Raw genomic sequence first — 17,364 nt, 5'->3', positions numbered from 1 at the left:
AGTGCTCTCCTCCTTTCTCATTAGATAAACAAGGCGAGATTTCCCTCGGGACTTGCATCACGCAGGTGCTGAGCAGTGTGAGCATTAAATAGCTGGAACCAGCCCTGGGTGAGACAGAGTGGGCAGAGGAGAGGAGCACGGGGATGAAAATGCAGCTTTAACCCAGGCAGGAGCTTGGCTGACCCTTTTACTCAGCTCTTAACCTGGCCCTTAATCTTCATCTCCCCCTCCTCTCCACTCTTGCTGCCTTTCAAGTCAATCATTTGCACTTGAACGTCCCCAGGCCGAGCAGCTCCGGGCTGGGCGGGACCTCCGCGGCCGCCTGGCTGCACATGGGGCCGGTTCGAGCCCGCCAGAGAACACGGGAGCACCGGGAATTCCAGATTCCTCTCTGTGCTTGCGGGGGGAGCCGGGAATGACAGAATTATGGAACAGCTCGGGTTGGAAAGGACCTTAAAGCTCGACTTGTTCCTCCCCTTGTCACAGGCAGGGCCACCTTCCACTAGCCCAGCTTGCTCCATGGGAGACTTTGCCTGTGCAGACAAAATAATTCCATTTTATAGCTGGGACTGACCTGACCCGGCCCATCCTTTGTCTCAGAACTCTTGGCTTCAAACCCCACTATTCAGATTTACCTGACTGCACCATAAATCCGTACCACAGGGCACTTTCTGATCACACATAGGTTTATTTAACACACACCTCTGCTCCCCAAGGTGTTGGCAGCATCAGCTGAGCCTGAGAGGTGCCAGGACAGCTCGGAAGGGATGAGTTGGAGCTGTCCCAGCCTTGCACCTGCCCCAGTTTGGGCAGCACTTTTGGATCTGACACCAGCACAGCCTCCTTAGCTGGCATTTCCTGCAGCTCAAGCCTCTTCCAGGGGCTGGATCCGGGTGGTCGGGGCTGGGTGGGAGAGCAGAGTGTGGCAGGGGAGGCAGTGGGATGTCTGTGCAGCCCTCCAGCCCCCTCCAGCAGGCAGTGATGGTTTTGGGAGGCACTTCCATGTGGCAGGTTGAATGCTCAGACCTCAGAGGCTGTGATAAAATTAGTAAAAAAAAAAAACCAAAAAAAGTCCTAAAGGAGCAGCAAAAGTCCAGCAGTTCTTCCCAAGAGACGCTTCATCCACAGGCAACCCCTTTGAAAACAAGCCAAACCCCAAATTCCACGGCTTCCCTGTTTTGATGAATCCCCAGATGCATTAAAGCCCTTGCAGGAGCACACACCCCGTCCATGCTGAGAGATGCTTTGTATAAATAGCTCATACACATCTGCTATATACAGAATATCCTGTACACCCCGACGTTCCTTTATTTGGTGTGAAGCTCCCAACGCCTCTCCCGAGGCTCTGGTGCAGCAGAAGGCACCAGCTGCTCATGCCCGAGGCCCCAGGCAGTGCAGGCCGCTGGATTTAGGGTGAAAACCCCCTTTTTTCAGCAGCCCCACCAGCTACTCCTTCAGCAGCCCCAACTTCTTGAGCGCCTCACGCCGGTTCTCGTCGGCCGCGCCCTTGGGGGAGATCTTCACGCTGACAGCAGAACGGGGAGCTCTGGGGAAGCCGGGCAGAGGGTGGGATCTCCTCTTGCTGCTCTTGTCCTGCTCCTCCTGCTCCTTCAGGCCCGCAAAGTCCTTCCCTGCCCCGAGGGAGGCGGGCCGGGGGCGGCTGCTGCGCAGGAAGCCGGGGGCCAGGCGCTCGATGAAGGACATCTTGCCCAGGGAGCTGCTGCTGCTCTTGGAGTTCTGCTCCTTGGAGCTGCCCATGGAGCTGCCCAGCCCCACCCCGGAGCGCTCCAGGGTGTTGGATTTGAAGGTCATGGGCCGCATCCCCGGCACGGAGCCCTGCCCAGGGATGGGCAGCGGTGTCTCCATCCTGGGCTGGGGATGGAGGTGGGCGCTGGGCTCCCTCCTGTCCTGGGACAGGCCCAGCTTCTCCAGGGCCTCCCGGTGGGCTTTCTCCTTCTCCTTGGGGTCGAGGTGGGCTGAGTTCCCCTTTTCAGCGGTGCTGTCGCCGGCAGGGCTGGCGTGAGGGGCAGCTGAGGGTGGAGGTGCTGCTTTTACCTTCTGGCTGTGCTCGGCGGCCGGCGGCACCGGGCTGTTCCTGCTGCTTTTCAGGATGATGTTTGGTGGCAATTTCCGCGGTTTGGGGGCGGTCGGAGGCCCACGCTTGGCCTCGGGGTCCTGAGGAGCCTCTTCCAGCGTGGATTTCTCCGGGTGGCCCCACGAAGTCCAAACCTTGGTCTCCTTGGCCTCTGAGCCACGGCTGCGGGACCACTCCAGGTCCTCCTGGAAAGGGTCTGGAGGTTGGATAATCACGGACTTGGTGCGGCTGCCTTGGTCCAGCCTGGCCTCCTTGGGCACCTCCTGGGCAGGTTTTCCTGCTGGGGCCGCGAGGACACTGCCCTTGCTGCCAGAAGCTCCGTTTGCTGCCGGGATGTTCCTGGGAAGGCCGGAATTACCCGGGCTGGAGGAGGCCGAGATGATTTTGGCACTCCTCTGTTCAGCCCCACGCTGCTGAGCTCGGCTTGCAGGGGGACTCCTGCTCCCCAAATCTGGGAAGAGAAGGAATCGAACTCAGACACTGCACACAGAACACCCCTCGCCCCTTCTGGGCCAGCACAGCCACGGCTCAGGGCTCCCCTGACTCCTCTGACCCATCACTGCTGGGGAAATCTGGGATCAGATCCTTTGGACCTGAAAAACTTCATTAATCTGTGTGATTACTGACACTAAGCAGGATACCTGCAAGATACTATTTTAAATAAACATTGTAATATTTATTGTAATAGTGAATCATAAATGTAAATTAAGTTGTAAATAAATTGATAATTAAATGATATTCAATTGTAATTAAATGTAAAAATTTAACTGATATTCAATTGTAATTAAATGTAAATGTTAATTGATCTTAAATTGTAAAATTTTAAATTAATTGGTAATTAACTGTAAATGTTAATTGTTATTAAATTGTAGATATTTGAAGCCATTGAGTTGTGGTATCAGAAAATTTTGTAAAATATTCACTTATAGATGGGACATGTATTGTACATATCTGTGCTTGACAATAAGCAACTATTTGAAGAATAGAATAAGAAACTGTAAGAAACTATTTTGGGAAAGAAACAAATAGATATTTATAGATAGATGTTTAAATGTTATATTAATAATTAAAATAAAATATATTAATAAAATGTTATAAATAGATGTTTAAATCCTATATTAACCGAAGGTCAGTCACCGTGAGGAAAACACATTCAGGAATCTCTTGTGATTGGCAAACAATTAACTTCTGGTCAGTGAATTTTAGAATTCAAAGATGCTCTGCCCCGTGGTTCTGTGGGTTTGCTGCACACCTGCTGCAGTGCAGGGATGGAAACCCCCTGTGCCCCATCGACCTGGGGCTCTGCTCCTTCCCTCCCTCCATGCCGAGGGATAAAATTAATAAAACCCCCCCGAGGAAGGTCCCCAGCTCACCCCGGCCCGCGGGGCCCCTCCTGGCCTTGGAGGGCTCCCCGGAGTCGGTGTCATCCGTGGACACCCCACTGTCCCCCTCGGCGTCCAGGGAGCCAATGGTTTCCTCCAGGAACATCAAACACTCCTTCTCTTCCACAGATAAATAGTCATAGCTGTTGTCACTCTGGAAAAAAAGAAGGTAAGGCAGAGCAGGTAAGAAAGAGAGGTTTAAATTATAATATAGATATATTTTTCATATATATATTTCATATATATATATATGAAAGAGAAAAAAAATAAAATATAAAAAACCATAAAATATAATATATATATTAATATATCTTTATATCATATTAAAATATATTAAATGTATATTTATATACATATTTATATATTGTATATAATATATATTAAATATATGTATTTCATAAATATAATTCCTAAATATATAAAAATAACAGGTTTACTTTATACTATATATTTTTAATAGATATTTCATAAATATATGAGAGATTTACTTTTTACTACATATTTATAACTTTATATAACTTTTATCTGTATATCTATTTTTATATATAAATATATATATTTCATTTATATATTTCATAAATATATAAGAAAGCTATGTTAATCTCTTAATTAATAACATTACTTAATATCAATCAATATTAATATCAATTAATTAATAACATTATATTACATATTTTTAATATATATTTCATAAATATATGAGATATTTATACTACATATAGAACTTTATATAACTTTCATAAATATATAACTTTCATATATATAAAACTTTATATAATTTTAGATCTATAACCATATATATAAAAATATTATATATTTTAATATTTTATATAATATTTTAACATTTTGTATATTTATATTTAATGTCCAGGTAGTTTAGGGAGTCTGAGACAGCTGCTTGGCCAGTGGCTGTTCAATAATGAGTATTTTCATGTCCAGAAAACTAGATAACCTCCTCTAAAAATAAGAAAAAAAATATATATATACTTAAGTGTATATATATATATATACTATATATATACTTATTACATATATATATACACACACTATAAGTATCTATCTATCTATCTACATATACTTAAAGCCTTTTTTATATTACTCTACTCTGTGGGTCAGAAGGTGGACTATTCTGAACTTGGGAACTTGGCCTCTAACTTTTAGTTCTTTAAATTGAAAAGTGAGCAGAGGGGTAACAGATCTGTAGGTACAGACACCTGCACTGCTCAGCAATGCTGAATCTTAGAAAAACACCGTAAATCCTGAAGGTTTCTGTGCAGGTAAGGAACCCTCCTTGTTCTCCCATTCATACCTGAGCAAGAGTTGTTTAATTTTCTGTTGTATTTTGGGCACCAGGAGCTGTGTTATTGCAATATCAGATATCAAGGTGATCCCTGCAATCTGCCATGAAGCACAGGATGGAATGTGCACCAGATCAACAAGCACGGGGCAGGAATTATCCCAGGTGGAGTTGTTTTGCAGAGACACCTGATCCAAATCTTTTACCTTGCACTATCACAACCAGTTCTTCCATCCCTGTTAAACTCCCAGGGTTTGGTTCTGGTTTGCAATACAGCAAATGGAAAAGCTGCCAGGACCGAGCGCTGCCCTTACACATATCAATTAAGCTCCAAGTCAGGCAGGATGTCATTAGCTCATCAGTCTTGGGATCAGTGTGGGGAGACAAACAAGCTTTAATGGGCTGATGGTGAAAAATGACACATCTACACCCATGGTCCCAACTCATCCCTGCCTTAACCGGGAATTCATCTCCTGCCAGGCAGGAGCAGCTCAGCTCACTGTCTCCTCCAGGTGAAGTCACTCTGCTCAGAGCCAGCGTGACCCAACTGCTCTGACCCCTGCACCCCTGGCAGCACAGACCCTTTCTCTCCAGGGAGAGGATCCCCATGTCCAGGGAGAGGATCTCCATGTCCAGGGGAAGGATCCCCATCTCCAGGGAGAGGATCCCATCTCCAGGGAGAGGATCCCATCTCCAGGGAGGCAATCCCATCTCCAGGGAGGCAATCCCATCTCCAGGGAGAGGATCCCCATCTCCAGAGAAGGAATCCCATCTCCAGAGAAGGGATCCCATCTCCAGGAAGGCAATCCCATTTCCAGGAAAAGGATCCCCCTCTCCAGGGAGACAATCCCATTTCCAGGGAGAGGATCCCCATCTCCAGGGAGGCAATCCCATCTCCAGAGAGGCAATCCCATCTCCAGGGAGGCAATCCCATCTCCAGGGAGAGGATCCCTATCTCTAGGGAGAGGATCCCATCTCCAGGGAGAGGATCCCCATCTCCAGAGAAGGAATCCCATCTCCAGGGAAGGGATCCCACCTCCAGGGAGAGGATCCCATCTCCAGGGAGAGGATCCCCTCTCCAGGGATCCTGTCCTGCCCCAGAGCAGCCCCTGCAGCAGCCAGAGCTGCTGCACACACGTGGCAAGCTGGGAGTGCTCTGGGGCAGGAATTCATCTGCTCCTGGTGCTGTCTCAGGGCTTCCAGCTGCCTCCAAAGCACCGAGGGAGAGTTAATTTGAGCTGAGATCTGCCCAAAATCCTCCCTCAGCTCAGAAGGGTGGGTTGGGCTGGGCCTCCCGGGGTTACTCACCCTCTGCGAGTGGTTGGAGGCCGTGCTGGCCATGCTGTCACAGCTGCCAGAGTTGCTGCCAGCCATCCCCAGCTCCTTCCTCGGCATAGCACGGGCTGCCCCGGGGGCTGGCACGGGGGATATATCCCAGCTGGAGCAGGAGAAAGGAGAAGGGTTAAGCTGTGATTCCCCCGGGGGTGACTCAGGAACGCTGGGAGGGAGGACAGGCAGGCTCTGGAGCTGCAGGATGGAGGAACTGTGCTCCATCTTAGGCTGCTGTCTCCAGGAGAAGGCACAGCTGGGCTTTGAAAAATCATCCTTGAAGTTTTCCCCAAAAAAATTGGAAATCTCCGTATCCAGCCAGCTCATGTTGGTGGCTCTCTGATCACCTCAGAGGGGTGGATAAGGAAAAAGCTGCAAGCCCAGCTCAGAAATCCCAGCCCCGACTCATGGGACCTCTTTCCTGTGCCACACCCTGTGCCAGCCCTGCAGCCTGAACTTTGGGTGCTGGCCCAAAACGCTGCTGGTTACTCACATCCTTGCTCTGCCAGGAGTTTCCTCCTGGCGAGGAGCTGCCTCTGCCACCCTTCCTTGGGGACCCCGGGGAGGTGTCTCCAGGGAGCTGTCCCCAGGGAGGTGTCCCCAGGGAGGTGTCCCCAGGCCTTTGGGTGTGTTTGGGGACGTGGCTGGCACAGCTTGTGGGGAGCAGGGCAGGCTGGGGCTGTGCCCAGAGGGGTTCAGGCAGCACCCCAAAGTCCCCTCTGCTCACAGCAGTGTCCCCCTGATGCAGCCCAGACCTCCCATCACCAGTGGGATCCCAATGTGGCAGCAGCTGCCTGACAAACACTCTGGGTTTGGGTTTCCAGCACTGGGACAGGGGTGGCAGGGTGCCACAGGGGACAGTTATCCCTGCACACAGCTCTGTGAGCACCCACAGAAGGTGTCATTACCAATGCATGCAAAGCACCTTCCACTATCTCAGATTGCTCCATGGAAAACTTTGCCTGTGCTGATAAAATAATTCCATTTTATAGGTGGGACAGACCTGACCCGGCTCATCCTTTGTCTCAGAACTCTTGGTTTCGAAACCCCACTATTTAGATTTACCTGCCAAAATTTCCTGGCACCACCGATTCATCTCCTCCACATGCACCACCCTGTTCTTGGGGAGAGAACTGGGCTGTGGGGGCGAGAGGGAGCAGCAAAACAAACACCAACAACCCCTGGAAAACACAGGGACCCACGCGAGAGGATTTGCTCCTCGGGAGACAGAGGGGCCCTTTGTGCTGTAACCTGCAGGCAGGAACACACTGCTGCTTTTTTGTTTTTTTTTTTGTTTTTTTTTTTTTTTTTCTCGTAGCAGGATCAGGGAATTAGATCCAGCGATAAGTGAGCAGAACTGGCTGCTTGTTCAGAGCGTTAGACCCTGAAAGAATTCCTTTGTAATTGGAATACGCCGCAAAAATCAGATTTCAACACCCACGCCCTGACAGATCTAATCCTTCCACGCAGGAGGAGTTTAATATTTCAGTCTCAGCTTTGCATTATTTACTGCTTAAGAGACGTTGCAGTGAGTGGAACAGCACTTCCCTGGATTCTTGGAATTCAGATCTCATCAGAGCCGGGGATTTGAGCTGTGGGGAAGCAGAGCTGAGCTTGGGGGACTTTGGGCCTTTGCAGGGTTTTGCTGTGCACTGGAACATCCACAACGTGAAATTTAGATTTATATCAAAACTAGAGATAGACATTTATAGATTTGCATGGACTCCTAAGTAGCAGGAGGCTTGACCATAGTTGTGCTGCTCCTGGCTGCCTCCCTCCCAAGTTTCTGACAGCAAAACCCTCCTGGGGAAGTGAAAGCCTTGCTGGAACAGGAGTGCCCAGCTTGCTGGGGCCAGCAGGGAGGCATTTTCTTCACAAGAATCCCCACCACCACTCCAGCCCATTAAAGAAATCATTTTCTCTCATTCAAACATGGTTTTGAGGGACCAAAAGCAGCTGCCAAGGCTTTGGCACCCGCGGAGCCCCAGCTCAGGGGAGGCAAAGTTCAGCCCGAGCCCGCCAGAGGATCCGCACCGAAACGAGAAGTTCCTTTTCCTGCCCATTGGTTCTCTGATGTGATTACAGCTCCAGCACACTCATCCAGCTCAAGAAAGGGGAAAAATCAGTGTTGAAACCCCCAGTTTTTAACGATTCAGAAGGATTTTAGTTCCTTCTTTGCGGTGAGTAACAGCCACGGTCTAAAAACGTGGCTGAGGGTTTGATTTAAAAGACACAGTACTCGAAAAGCAGTTTTATGGCTGGGTTTCAGTGCTCTAGCTCTCTTCCTCAACTGAAAACGTATTTGTAAGAAGCTCTTTTTTATCGAAATCCCAAGGCCAGGTCCCTCAGCTCTTGTGGCCGCTGCCATAACTGTCCTTTAAAAGCCCATCAAAGAGGTGCCGGGTAGCAATTAATGCTAATTGCTTTAGAGAAGAGGCTACTTTCTTTCAGCCAGCACCACTCCAAGCTCTTCATCCCGGGTTAGAAGACGCTGGTTTTCCTGTCTGGGGGCAGAGCAGCCAGACCCCTCCTGCCTGGGAAAGGGCTTTGTCCTGGCCAGCCCCAAACACAAGCCAAAGCAAACCCCCCTTTGCAGGCACCGTCCCAGCTCTGAGCAGCCCTGGGGATGGATCCCAGCTCAGAGGAAAGGGTCGGGGGCAGATCTGGGTTTCCTCCTGTCCCCAACAGGTAAATGAAGCAGCCCAGCAGCTGCCTGAGCTGTTTGCTGTCCTGGGCACAGGTTTCCCCAGCTTTCCTCCCACCACCACCTTCAAACCACCTCGTCCAGCTTTGCTGCTGAATCCCCCACCACATTTCACCCTTCCAAAAACAGAGCCCTGCAGGTACCCAGAGCCCCCCCAGCCCCTCACCCTCAGCCCATCCAGCAGGAAAAGCACAGAGAGCAAAGGACAAGCAGGAACAGAAACGATTATTAATCTCTTTCGTTGTTTTACCAGGCCGTCCGTCGGTCCGTGCTGCCCAATTCCTTGTCCCAGCCGTGCCTATCCCAGGACTTCTTTGCTTTTCTGGGCTAACCAAACACAGCCGGGTTACACATTAACTCGGCTCCCCGCTGCAGATAAGGCTGTGCCGGCTGGGTGGGTGCTCGGCAGGTGACAGGTGATCCCTGGCCCCTCACCTGCGAACGAAATTCATCCTGCAAGCCCTGCAAAGGCACTTTTCCTGCAGCTTCAGGCTGGGTTCCGATGTGGCTGAGCCCCTAAAAACCCCGTCGGAGCCGTGCCCAGAGCGCTGGTCGCGCCTGCCGCTCTGGCAGCGCTGGGTGTGAGCCGGCAGTGCCCGCAGAGCGCTCGGTACCACCCAGCTGCTCACTTCCCTGCTGTCCCCTGCTGTCCTGGGCACGGCTCTGGCCGGAGACTCCTTAATCCGACATCCTGTTCTGCCGCATAGCTGCTCGCTGACAGCGGGAGCGCCGAGCCGAGCGCCCTGAGCCGAGCTCTGCACACAGTAATTATCAGTCCCTTGGCTGGGAACGCGTCACCCAGAGCAGGTTTCCTCTCTCAGGTGCTCCGTGCGGGGATGCGGCCGCTCGGGCCAGGAGCTGCTTCCTGCTCGGCTCTGAAAACAGCCCCGGCTGGGGCAGGTTGGTGCTCGCAGCAGCTTCCCAGAGGCCAAAAGTTTGCTGCCTGCAAAGGAAGGAGGTTGTGGAGACAGGCAGAGTGAGGGTTTTGGAAGGGAAGTTTCGGCAGGGATTTATTTATATGCCCAGGTCTGTGCAGCTCCTTCTGCCTGTCCCGACCTGCAGCTGCTCGTGCCCCAGTTGGCACCTTTCCCTGTGGGCACCAAAACCCTCTGCAGGCTCCTTCCCCAGGCAGCCTGAGGTCAGTTCCTGCAGCTCTGGTGAAAGCTGAAGCCCCCCAAGATGCCCATCAGACTCATCTTTACAATTCTCAGGAACTCTGCTGGGGCATTTCTCCAGCAGCATCTCCTGCTCTGAGCCCCTGGGTGCCACCCCTGCTGCCTCCCCCAAAGAGGGGCCCAGATGTCCCCACCCTGTGCAGGGTGACACCGACCCCCAGCCGAGAACAGCAGAGCCTCCTCCTCCTCACTCTGCCTTTGGGCTCTGTTATTAAAATTAGAGCTTTTCCTGCTGATAAGCAATGCTTTGGCCATTCCCCACACACAGCATGGACTTGTACCTGCTTGACAAGGTGCTGCTCACCTCCGTGCAGATGTGCAAACACCCCGCAGGAAAGTTCCAGGGCTGACACAGCTGCCGGATTCATTCACATTTCCACGCTCCAATGACTGATTTTTTTTTTTTTTTCCTTTAATTTGTATTTGTAGCAAAAGGCTGTTGTTGCCACACACGTTCCCTGCTCCACAGAAGGGGGAAGTGGAAACATCAGCTAATTAAAGCCACAGGAAGATGGAGGGAAAGCAGATGAGCCAGAGGCTCCCAGCGGCAATGCTGAGCCTAGGCAAGTGCTGCTCCAGAAAGGAACGTGTGCTGGAGAGCAAATCAACAAAGCAGAGGCTGCTGAGAGCCCCAGCCAGCCCCAAATCAACAAAGCAGAGGCTGCTGAGAGCCCCAGCCAGCCCCAGCCCTTCCTGCTCTCCCACCTGCAGCAGGTGAGGGATGGGGATGCAGCACGTCGGGAGCAGCCAGAGCTGCTCAAACAGGACTCTGAGGGCAGGGTTGGTGCCAGTGCTTCAGGAGTTGTGCCGGATGGCACAGTATCGACAGAGTTTAAATGTGATCTTAATTAACCAAGTGGGTTTGATTTTAAATTAAGTCATTAATTTTAATTTTAAGTGGAAGCTTCAGAGCTGCGTTTTGTCTAGTTGTGCCCGGTGCTGCTGAGGCTGCTCTGAGAGAGGGAGGGAATCAAAGCCGGGGTTATTTTGTTACTGCAGTGTCAGCAGGTGTGAGTGAGCAGCAGCACAGGGGTGTTCTGATGTAGCCCTGGTTCTGTGCCTGAGGTGTTTTGGTTTTCTGAAATTCTTTTCCCAGGGAATTTTCTGTAAACAGGAGAAATGTTTTTGTAACTGTACCTGTGTTTTTCATTCCTTTTCCTAGGAGGGACTTCTTGATGTCCCTCTGCTCTGACCAATGTGAGTGAAGAGGTTTGTCTTTGTTTCACCAATCCAATTGGTCTGTGTGAAATAGTATAAAAGGGAGACACATCCCAAAAATAAAGGAGTCATTTTCAGCCTTCTGAATCTTGGAGTCTGTGTCATGGTGTAAAACAGTGTCATCCTGACACCAGCAGGGCTCCAGTGTGGGCAAACAGGCAGAGCTGGCTGCCTGCAGCCCTGCCTGGGTCAGGAAAGTGCCATGACCCATTAGGAGAAATCTTGAAGCTCCTCTTGAATCAGAAGCCCAGAAAGAACCTGTTCTTTATTCACATTCCTCTCCCTCCAACAAATATAAATAGCTCCAACCTGAAATAAGGTGTGATTTCACATAGATGGCATGAAGGATATGCAAAGAGTCAAGTGATGCAGAGAAAACTTCTCAGTGCCCTGGAAGGACTTTGGCAGCTCCACAGCCCTGCTGAGCCTCACCCTGTTCCTAAACACGAGGGCACAAGTGACTCAGGCCTGGCCCTGGAGGAGAAGCATCCACACGGCGTCACTGATAAGATTCTTGTCGAGGTAAGGACGTTTATTTGACTCTGTGGGACTCTTGGGCACTTTCCTTTGCCCAAATTGCTGGCAGAGCCTGCGTGCTGACAAATCAGTTATGGAAAATGACAGGTAGTTAATGCGTTGTGTTGCAGAGCACTCATTAAACCTCTCCATGGCTGAGGGGCTCTGGTTATTACCTCTGTTTTAGAGAAAAGAGCTGAAGAAGAGAGGTGAGGTGTTCCTACAGCTTGCTTACCATCAACACCAGACGAGAGAAGGCAGCTCGCAAGCTTTAATAGCTCCCCAACATTTTCCTCAAGACTTTAATTAAAAATAATAGACAAGGGCACTGTGATCTTGGATAACCTGATTTTGTTAACTCCTCTGTTGCATTCCTGTTTTGGAGAGCATTTGGTGCTCAGACAGCTGAAACAGCATGAGTGATTCCACCCAATTTGAAGGAATTTTATTTGGAGCAAACCCGATGGCGGTTTTAGAGCTGGATGAAAGTTTGATTTAAAATGCAGGCAGACATTTAATTGCATGGCAGCTGCAATTTTCCAAACAGCAAGCTGACAACTTTTAGTTCCTCTTCTGGAGTGTTTCCTGGGCAGGGAGAGGTTCCTAGGGCTGGCCCATGGGTGGGTTCTGCAGTGAAATCAGCCCAAACACAGATGATTCAGCACTCGTGTGTCAGTCTGATTTCTCAGACACTCCCCCAGCTCCAGGCAAGCAGCAGAAACTTCTGCTCTCTCCTCCTTCAGCCCCATTCCCTCCCAAGAGGAGAAGGGCAAACACAACTGTGGGGTCACAGAGGTCTCAGTCTCACTGGGGGCTGGGTGCCCAGAGCAGATCCCAGTTCCAGAGCTGGGACATTCTGCAGGATGGGGACAGGAGACTGTCCCCAAAGTGTCACCGTGGCCCCCGCTGTGGCTGTGCTCAGGGAAAGGTGCTGATTTCAGATGTACCAAGGAACAAGATGTTCCTGTTCTCAGTGCTCTCCCCAGAAACTGCTCTTTTGATGGGAGTTTGCTCAGAACTTCAGAATTAGGTTTGTCCTCCAGAAATTCCAGTTATTACTGGTTTTCTCTCCAGACTGCTCTTTCAGTCTATTGTATCCATGGAGTAGAGCTGTGTAATAGAGGACACAAATATTGGTGAAGTCTACTTCATAATTTATATATTTTAATGCATAAACGGTTCTGGAGGATGTAAAACTCTTTACAGCTGAGTGCTGATATCTCAGGTATCATATTTCATAAAATCCCAGAGTGGTTTGGCATGGAAAGGACCTTGAAGCTCATCTCATCCCATTCTGATATTCAGAGTTCATCCCACCACTAGAAGGATGCCATTTTTGGGATAATCCCCTGACTGTGTCATTAAGGGCAGGAAAATCCTAGTTAAAAAGTAATAAAAAACAACCTAGTAATATTTTTTTAAAAGGAAAGGAGTTGTACTTTAAATTTACGCAGACTTTTCACTTTAAATAATGGAGATACTTTTTTGTTTGGGGAAGTTTAGGAGAGTAAGGAGAATTTTTTTTTGTAGTCAGTACCAAGGGTTTGTTCTTTGTCAGGCCTGTAACAGTATCAACTTTTACAACCACGAATTACAGGTTTGTTTGTTTGGTTTTTTTTAACCAAAGAGATTTTATTTTCTAGGCAACAAAAGAAAACATCCAAGTAGTGATAGTGACACATCTCCCTCCAATGGAACTGATTCTCTGTTAGCAGATTCCCAATGCAAACACGATCTAGCAAAGCTCAACACTCTGGATTAAATAAAGCTCATTTTTCAAATACTGCAACTGAGAAATACCAGAAAGAAAGAAAGAATAAAAGAAAGAAAGAAAATGTTTTACACACTTTAGAGAAATCCATCCAAGACACAAAGCTAAAATCTAAGGGTTTGCTCCCCAAAGGCAACGCAGACAATAAATATGGATCTTCCACTTGTGTTTCAAAGACACCTGGTGCACCTCTCTGAGGTAGGTTATTGTGTCCGTGTGACAGATGGCAAAGGGGGAGGATCAGCTCCTTGTCCCAGAGTTCACCTGGGGCTTGCCAGTCTCTTGGTCTCCTTCCTAGCCAGTATTTCAGCTCAAGTAGTTATAACACAGTGTAATCTTCAAGTTCCTTTGAACTGTCAGGTATTTCTGGAGGTTTTTAAGCATCAGCTTCTACAGGGTTGGGTTTAATGTTGGGTTCTGGGGTTTTTTTTATCTTCTTTTCCTAATGACAGGCTAAAAGCAGAGCAGGGTTTAACACTGGGAGCTAAGTGGCTTTCTACAGGGAACTCCCAACAGTGCTCATGTGTGTTTTAATACTGAATTAAAAACAAACCTGGTCCATAGTGCTCTGGGTGATTCTACGCTGTTTCATTATTCATGCCTTAATTTAGCAAAGCACTTATGTAATTATGTTCTTTCTTCAGTAAAACCCTCCTGCATTGCGAGATCCAACTGGGAGCCTCTGCTGAGAACTTGAAATGTGATTTTTGCAGGAAAGGTGGTGTTGCTGCACCAGTTTGGTCAGGTGCCTGAGGGAACAGAGGCCTTTCAAACTGGGTTTTAGGTTCCACGTGGAAAGTGGGTTTATTTCTGCCTCAGTCCAAAGAGGCACATTCTTGTTCCCCAGTCTAAAAGTGCAAGGAAGGCCACTCAAAACAGCAACAGAAGGATGGTAGGCAAAGGATATTTTAAAATTCAAGAAACAAGGATGTGTTGCAGGCATTTCAAAGAAAAAAAAACAAAACAAAACAAAAACAAAAACAACATAAATCCCCTTCAGTAATATGCACCTTTACAGCACCTTTTAAAAGCCTTCAAAAGCACTTGCTGTTAAGCTTCACAACCCCACTGTGAGGTAAGATGTTCCAATTAAACCAGTTTTACCTTCTCTGATTCTCAACAGTCCAAGGAGTGGGGGGCACTTCTCCCAGCTTATTTTGTTCTGAATATTCAGCACCACCCTTCTGTATTCACAAGGAAAGTCTTGCTGCTGCTCCACAGCCAGTGGGTGACAAATTAAACACATTAAGGCAGAAAGCAGATGGAATTTCAAGCCTCCCTTCTGGCTCTGGCCTTCAGAGGGCAAAACTTTCATCAGCAAAGAGCGAGAACTCAACCTTAAAGTGCTCATTTACAGTATGAGGAAACTGGAACAGCTTAGTGACACCGTGGCCATGATTGGCCCTACTCAAGTAAAATATTCAGTGTATTTAAGAGATGCAAATTGAGTCACTTCCCTAACTAGTCACTTCCCTCTTGCAGGAATTTCCAATGCTACTATGAAGAAGAATCCCAAGTATATCCCAACATGCTTATGCTCTGATGCAGTGTAAACACCAGGGGGTTGAGAGTTATTTTTCAAGCAACTAAAAACTACCTACGGAGGATTAATAAGTTTTATTCAACACTTATCCATCTACTCATTAATTTAAAGGCTACACCTTAAAGCTTAGAGGCCACTGCTTTCCCTAAAGTTCTCTGCACACAAACTACACAAAGTCTATTCCTGATAGTAAAGGGCAGCTCAGAGATCCTCTTTCAACTACAAATTGTATTTTGACATTGTACTTGATATTTCCATCCCAAATCATGCACCACACGAGCAGTTTGCCCTCTGAGAGCTGCTCGTATGTGCAGAGCCTAATTCTCAGCGTGTGTGATGCTGATGTGTGTGTTTCCCAAAGCCTCGGATTAATTGAATTACCCTGCAAATGTACATTCAGCACCTCGGAGGTGGATTTTACACCAGCGTTGGACAAGCGTGGTGGTGTCTGTCTGCTCAGATCACACACACACAGACAGAAGGTGATGAAATCAAGGTGTGGCTGCCACTGTCCACCACCTGCCCAAGTGCCATCCCCTCATTCCCAACCCCCTGACCCCAAACCTGTGCGTTGGCCATCACGAAGTTAATTCGCTTTTCGAGCTCTGTGAACGGAATTTTATGATTACACAAACAGCTTATCTGGGGACTCCAGAATCTGCTCCCGGAGTGCTGAGGTAGTCGATGGCACCCTCCCGGCGGCGGCTGAGCTCCTCACACCTCCCCGAAGTTGGTGTGTCCAGTCTCCTTGGCATGTTCTCTGGCCTCCAGCTGCCCCGTCAGTCCCTTCTGGCACACCATGCAGCGCAGGGCGAAGCGGTTCAGGTCCGTGAACTGCCTCTTCCTGCGGGCCTCATCCGCCAGCTCCAGGGCTTGTGCGAGCACCACGTCATCACTGCTGGGGAAAATGGTCTGGGGGGGCAGGTCGGAGCCGGGCAGGCGGCGCTCCAGGGGGTCGTAGTGGATCCCGTCGTAGATGAGCAGCACGCGCTTGCTGTAGCCTGCGTCCTCCCCGAAGCGGTCGATGCGCACGGTCTGCGTGTCCACCACGCAGATCTCGCACTGGTAGAACTTGGAGAGGATGGACACCTCGATGGCTCCCCCCCAGGTCTCCTCCCTGCGGATCCAGTCACAGTACTCCCGGTTGGTTTTGCCCAGCACGGCCTCGCAGTAGGACTCGGGGTCGCTGGCCACGATCTGGGCGATGAGGTTGCGCATCTCCGGGGCGCAGCCGGGGTCGTACACGCCGCCCTCCACCACGTAGGACACGCTGGTGAACAGGCAGGAGTTGTCTGCCGGCACCACCCTCCTGGCCAGCACGGGCACAGCTTCCCTGACAGGCTGGGACATGGCTTTCTTGGCCACCACGGGAGAGGCAGGCTCGGGTTTGGATGTGTCCTCTTCCACTATGAGAGTGTCACCTGCCAGACAGGAGGAGAGACGGGTCAGAGGCACATTAAGGGGGGACTTAAAGCTGCTGCTGCTCCTCAAACACAACAACGCGGCAGTGCTGTCATTGCTGAGGATCACAGAAGAGAATTATGGAATCATGGACTGGTTTGGGGTTTTAAACATCACCCAGTCCCAGCCCTGACAAGGGCAGGGACACCTTCCAGCAGCCCAGGCTGCTCCAAACCCCGTCCAACCCGGCCTCGGCCTCTCCGCCCGTTTCCCCCGGCTCGGGATCCCGCTGGGAAACAGCGTCAGCCAACAGCCGGTGGCACCACAACGGTCCCCGCGGGACTCACCTGGCGTGGCCCGATCCCTGTCCCCTCCAGCCCCTCCGGACCCCCGGGAAGCAGCCAAAGCACCACCGGCACTGCCAGCGAGCAGGAAGCGCTGCCGAGCCGGGTGCCGTCACCTCCCCCGGGAGCAGGAACCGGCCCGACCGCCGGTCGATGAGGGGCGTGTGTGTCACGGCCTCTTTAATCAGCGTAATTGCAGCCGGCGGGGCAGCAGAGCCCGCAGAGCGCCGCCCCCCGCCCTCCTCACCCGAGTGGATGCCGAGCTCGCCCAGGCGCCGCTCGCCGTCGCTGAGGTCGAGGCTGCGCGGCGGGAAGCCGTGCAGGAGGCGCTGGGCGGGCGCGGGCACTCCGGTGAGCGCGGCCAGCGCGGCCTGCATGTCGCGGAGGCGGGAGTGCGGCGACAGCCCCGGCAGCGCGTGCGAGCCGCTCCGGGCCTTGCAGCGCAGCCGCAGCATCCTCGGGGCCGCCGCCGCACCGGCCGCCGCCGCTTCCGCTTCCGGCCCGCGCCCCCTCCCCGCTCTCGCGAGAACACCCGGCGGCCCACCGCCCCCCCCCCACAGCGGGCGGCCAATCAGAGCGCGGCCCCGCC

The 17,364-nt window shown here is 50.5% G+C and overlaps 2 protein-coding genes across 2 annotated transcripts; both read right to left on the bottom strand.

Annotated features, from left to right (window-relative positions):
- Window positions 1–668: 668 nt before the first annotated feature.
- On the bottom strand, window positions 669–9,372 carry LOC310919128 (specifically androgen-regulated gene protein). Its single transcript, XM_083878307.1, has 4 exons — window positions 9,058–9,372; window positions 6,083–6,212; window positions 3,469–3,631; window positions 669–2,546 (listed from the first exon to the last, which is right to left on the bottom strand). The coding sequence occupies exons 2-4, from the start codon at window positions 6,167–6,169 to the stop codon at window positions 1,447–1,449; spliced, it is 1,350 nt and encodes a 449-aa protein (XP_083734433.1). The 5' UTR covers window positions 6,170–6,212; window positions 9,058–9,372; the 3' UTR covers window positions 669–1,446.
- Window positions 9,373–13,327: 3,955 nt separating this feature from the next.
- YOD1 (YOD1 deubiquitinase) lies at window positions 13,328–17,242 on the bottom strand. The gene is made up of 2 exons (XM_083878463.1): window positions 17,023–17,242; window positions 13,328–16,451 (listed from the first exon to the last, which is right to left on the bottom strand). The coding sequence occupies exons 1-2, from the start codon at window positions 17,228–17,230 to the stop codon at window positions 15,745–15,747; spliced, it is 915 nt and encodes a 304-aa protein (XP_083734589.1). The 5' UTR covers window positions 17,231–17,242; the 3' UTR covers window positions 13,328–15,744.
- Between the last annotated feature and the right edge of the window lie 122 nt (window positions 17,243–17,364).

The sequence above is a fragment of the Zosterops lateralis genome, assembly GCF_965231275.1.
Source record: "Zosterops lateralis genome assembly, chromosome: 26".
NCBI classification, from domain to species: domain Eukaryota; kingdom Metazoa; phylum Chordata; class Aves; order Passeriformes; family Zosteropidae; genus Zosterops; species Zosterops lateralis.
Note: the sequence above shows the minus strand (reverse complement) of the source record. Positions and strands in the feature narration are given on the sequence as shown.

Bases quoted from the DNA above. Each gene is read 5' to 3' on its own strand.
- LOC310919128 (XM_083878307.1), bottom strand. From the start codon at position 6,169: ATGCCGAGGAAGGAGCTGGGGATGGCTGGCAGCAACTCTGGCAGCTGT. The intron at 3,632-6,082 runs GTGAGTAACCCC...CTTTTTTTCCAG, and splicing joins CCTCCAACCACTCGCAGAGG to AGTGACAACAGCTATGACTA. The intron at 2,547-3,468 runs GTGAGCTGGGGA...TTCTCTTCCCAG, and splicing joins GAGGGGCCCCGCGGGCCGGG to ATTTGGGGAGCAGGAGTCCC.
- YOD1 (XM_083878463.1), bottom strand. From the start codon at position 17,230: ATGCTGCGGCTGCGCTGCAAGGCCCGGAGCGGCTCGCACGCGCTGCCG. The intron at 16,452-17,022 runs GTGAGGAGGGCG...CCTGTCTGGCAG, and splicing joins CGAGCTCGGCATCCACTCGG to GTGACACTCTCATAGTGGAA.